The 3483-nt window shown below is 49.2% G+C and overlaps 1 protein-coding gene across 1 annotated transcript in view; it reads right to left on the bottom strand.

Annotated features, from left to right (window-relative positions):
* ADGRE2 (adhesion G protein-coupled receptor E2) overlaps positions 1-2941 on the bottom strand; it is a 33135-nt gene extending 30194 nt beyond the window's left edge. The window contains exons 1-3 of the mRNA XM_005865847.2: positions 2908-2941; positions 886-939; positions 351-517 (exon numbers count right to left, since the gene is read on the bottom strand). Coding sequence (XP_005865909.2) covers positions 351-517; positions 886-939; positions 2908-2941 — 255 coding nt within the window. The remainder of the gene's footprint in view (positions 1-350; positions 518-885; positions 940-2907) is intronic.
* Positions 2942-3483: the final 542 nt, after the last annotated feature.

Raw genomic sequence — 3483 nt, 5'->3', positions numbered from 1 at the left:
CATTACATTTTGAAAATGAAATGTATTTTAATAAACACTGTCTTTATAATGATAAAACAATTAAAAGGCAACTTACAATTTGGGAGAAAATGTTTGCAAATCATATATCTTACAAACAGTTAACATCCAAAATACTATATAAAGAACTCTTTTAATTCAATAGACAAAACACACAAAACTACACCATCGAATTTAAAAATGGGTAGTGGATCTGATAACTAATCACGGAAACCTGATTGCCCACCTCCCTCACAGTGCCCTGCCCTAGCTGCTCTCTCTAATCCTTGACAAAATGCTTCTGTGCTGCTCTCAGTGGTGAGGGTTCTGGATGCCCTATATCCTCCCCCAACCATCTCTGTATGCCCACTCCAAGCCCCTGTACCATCACATCTCTCGAAGCGGCTAGTAAGGATCTCTCCAGATGAAGAACTGAATCCCTGAGCACAGCGACAGGCAGTGGCGTTGACACATTTGGAGTTCAGAGGACACCACCAAGCACAGTCTTCCGGGGTAGAGGCTGTGGGTATGGAGAGCATGGTCAGAAGGCCCATGAAATGGAAGAAGTCAGCTACCAGCTGGGGATCCAAGGGCTTGTAGGAGGGGGTGAGGAGAATGAAGATGATGCCAGACAAGCAAGAGCCACCCAGATAGTGGCTGCCAGGGGTAGAGTGGGGGAGAGAGGGAGTTATGGCTGCCCCTGGACTTAGAAGAACTCAGAAAATTCTGGACATTTAGGGAGGAAGAAATAGCTTCTCTTATTTTCAGAAGACCCTCTCTGGGCCTCTTCAGAGTAAGCGTCCTTTTTCCCTTGTTAGTGAGAGGACCCGGACCCCAACAAGCACTACCCAGCTTATTTTACTAATTGCCCTGGCTGGGCAGACTCACCTTTAAGGGTTTTTGCTGCAGCAACCAATGTCAATTCGAGATGCAAAAAGAGTCCTGGGGCAGAAAGACAGAGAGATGATCAAGATAGGAAAGTGGAGCTCCAATTTCAACCCCTGTCCACATGGCCACTCCACCTGAGAGGTGGCTCTGGCCCTGCAGCCCACAGCTTTCTGGCAGCTTCTCTGAGGTTTCTATACTTGGAATCAAAGACTCTGTCTTTTCCTTCCATTTCCTGGGACTCCCCAAGGAGTCAGTCACTGACAGTCAGGGAACCTCAGGTGCTACAGGTAAGGGGATAGAACATACACACAGCTGATGACAGGGACACATCTTAGAAACTCCAACCTTTCCAATGGAGATGATACATCTTAAAGGAGAAAGTCCTCAGGTTGGTTTGCCTTTTCCCATGTCCACATTCTTTGTTCCTTGGCAATGGCAGATATCTGCTTTGAAAAGACCCTACTCTCTCCTCTTAGTGAGTAGCTGCCAGTTCTTATTCACATGGAGGTATCCTATGGGTGAATGTTGTGGCTTCAATGCTCTGTTGTCCAGATGTGGATGGAAGTGTCCTGAGTTCTCCCTGTCTTTTAGCCCCTGTGCACTTGCTTCCCTGGCAGCTCCCAGGTAGGGCGGGGACATCATGTTTACATGTGTTCCAGTCTGAGGATTTGGACAAAGACCAGGGTGGGCCTTCCTGAGAGCCAAATGCAAGAGAAATGTGTTCCCTGAGCAGTACCCAGCTTGGCTCCTGGTGATGGCCTTTGTCCTGCCTACTGTAGTACAGCTGCTCTCTGCCTTATTTCTCCTTGGAACTGGGTGATGCTGGCAGGACAAAGTTCCCCTTCCATGCTAACTCTGAGACTCAAGCTGGCCCAAGACCCACCCATGAACCTGACTCCTCAAGGGGCTTGGAGGAAGGGGAGAGGAGAATAAAGATGATGCCAGACAAGCAAGAGCCACCCAGACAGTGGATGTCAAGCCATGGTAGACAATGGGGGTTGATGTCCAGCCATGTAGGCTTGGGGTGGTGAAGGTGCCTCTTATGATCCCCACAAAGGCATCCCCTGAACTGACAGGAAGTGGTGAGAATTCACTTCTGAGTAAGGCCAGCAGTAGGTAAGGGCTGGGTGGCTGAAGAGGGGAGCAGGTGCTGATGGGCCAGGGGTGGCAGCTGTTTCTGTCATCTGGCTCTTTGATCTCCATCAGGGACACCGATTTGTAGGTCCTGCTGAAGGGGGCTCAGTTTGGGCCCCCCTGTGGCCTGAGTTGACCTCTACAGGAGATGTTTGGGCCGGGGACAATGATGTCCAATTACATCCTTTCTTTCAATCTCATCCAGATAGGAGCCTCTTCCATTTACCCAATTTTCTGAGTCTGTGTGGGGTGGTCTATGTCACCCTGCCCACCTCCAACACAACATCCTCCTGGGTCCTATTTATCTGAGTTGCCCACAGGCCCATGAACTGAACTTACTGGATTGGATCAGGGTGGAGCCTTGTTTGGGAAAATAGATTTGGCTGAGCGGCTGAGAAGTAGGGTCAGGGTGCAAGTAGGGGCTTTACCAGGTGTGGTTGTTGGCCAGGGCAAGGCCAGCTGGGGCACATGGGCCAGCCCTTGACTCTTCCTACGCCCACATTTCTGAACAGGGTTTATCAAGGCCTGAGGGATCTGAGAGTGCTCCTGGGGTGGCCAAACCCATGTGGACTCTAGTGAGGGAAGGTCTCATCTTGGCAGTTACATGAAGAAGAAATGGATATTGCACTGGAATGCAGTACTCTGTGAGCTCTTGAAGTATCTTGAATGCTACCCCTTTCTTTGTTGTATGAAATTAAGATGCCAAGTAGCAAGAGGATGTTCCAAAATTGCATAAGTGGCACTTGGTAGGGGCATTCAGAGCCTTGGGGTTCAGAGAGGGTGGGTGACCTGGTAAGTGCCCAGGCTACCTCTTTGATGACCTGGAGAAAGAGTTGAGAATCCAAAACCTTATGAATGAGAAGGTGGAAGACATGGGATCCTTCTTACCATCACACGGGTCGTCAGGATCAATGAGGAACATTGCCTCAAAAACCGGCCTGTAATCTTGGCTACACCTGCAGTAGGTCTTCATGAAGTCTTGGCAGTTTAAATATACTTCACAGGACACTGTTGAGTGTGGTCCACACTCTTTGATGTCTGTAATACAATAGGACAAAGTGTCACCTCTCAAAGGCAAAAGTTCCTATTGGGCAGAGACCTGTCTTCCAGTCTGACCCTATCATGGGTGATGGACAGAACACAGGTCCAGGGTTGCACTTCTAGGATGGGGCTGGGCATAATCAGCTGCTACTGACTCCTTTGCCCATCTTTACTTTCTGAGGCACCTGCATTCAGACACTCTGCTGTGTCATGTTGGGATTGAAAGGAGGTCTGCATCCCTCTCTTCAGGCCTTGAGGGGTAGATGGAGACACTGATTCAGGCTCCAAACCCTCCTTTATGATGCTATTTGCATCACTGGTGACTTAGGAGTGGTCTCCTGTTAGGGTGACAGTGGATTTGATGGCCATCCTCAATGCTGAGGTTGTGGAGGGAGTCATGGATGGGGGCTGTACAGGGTGTCA

The sequence above is a fragment of the Myotis brandtii genome, unplaced genomic scaffold (assembly GCF_000412655.1).
Source record: "Myotis brandtii unplaced genomic scaffold, ASM41265v1 scaffold2134, whole genome shotgun sequence".
Classification (NCBI taxonomy): domain Eukaryota; kingdom Metazoa; phylum Chordata; class Mammalia; order Chiroptera; family Vespertilionidae; genus Myotis; species Myotis brandtii.
This window is presented reverse-complemented; position numbering and strand designations above follow the sequence as displayed.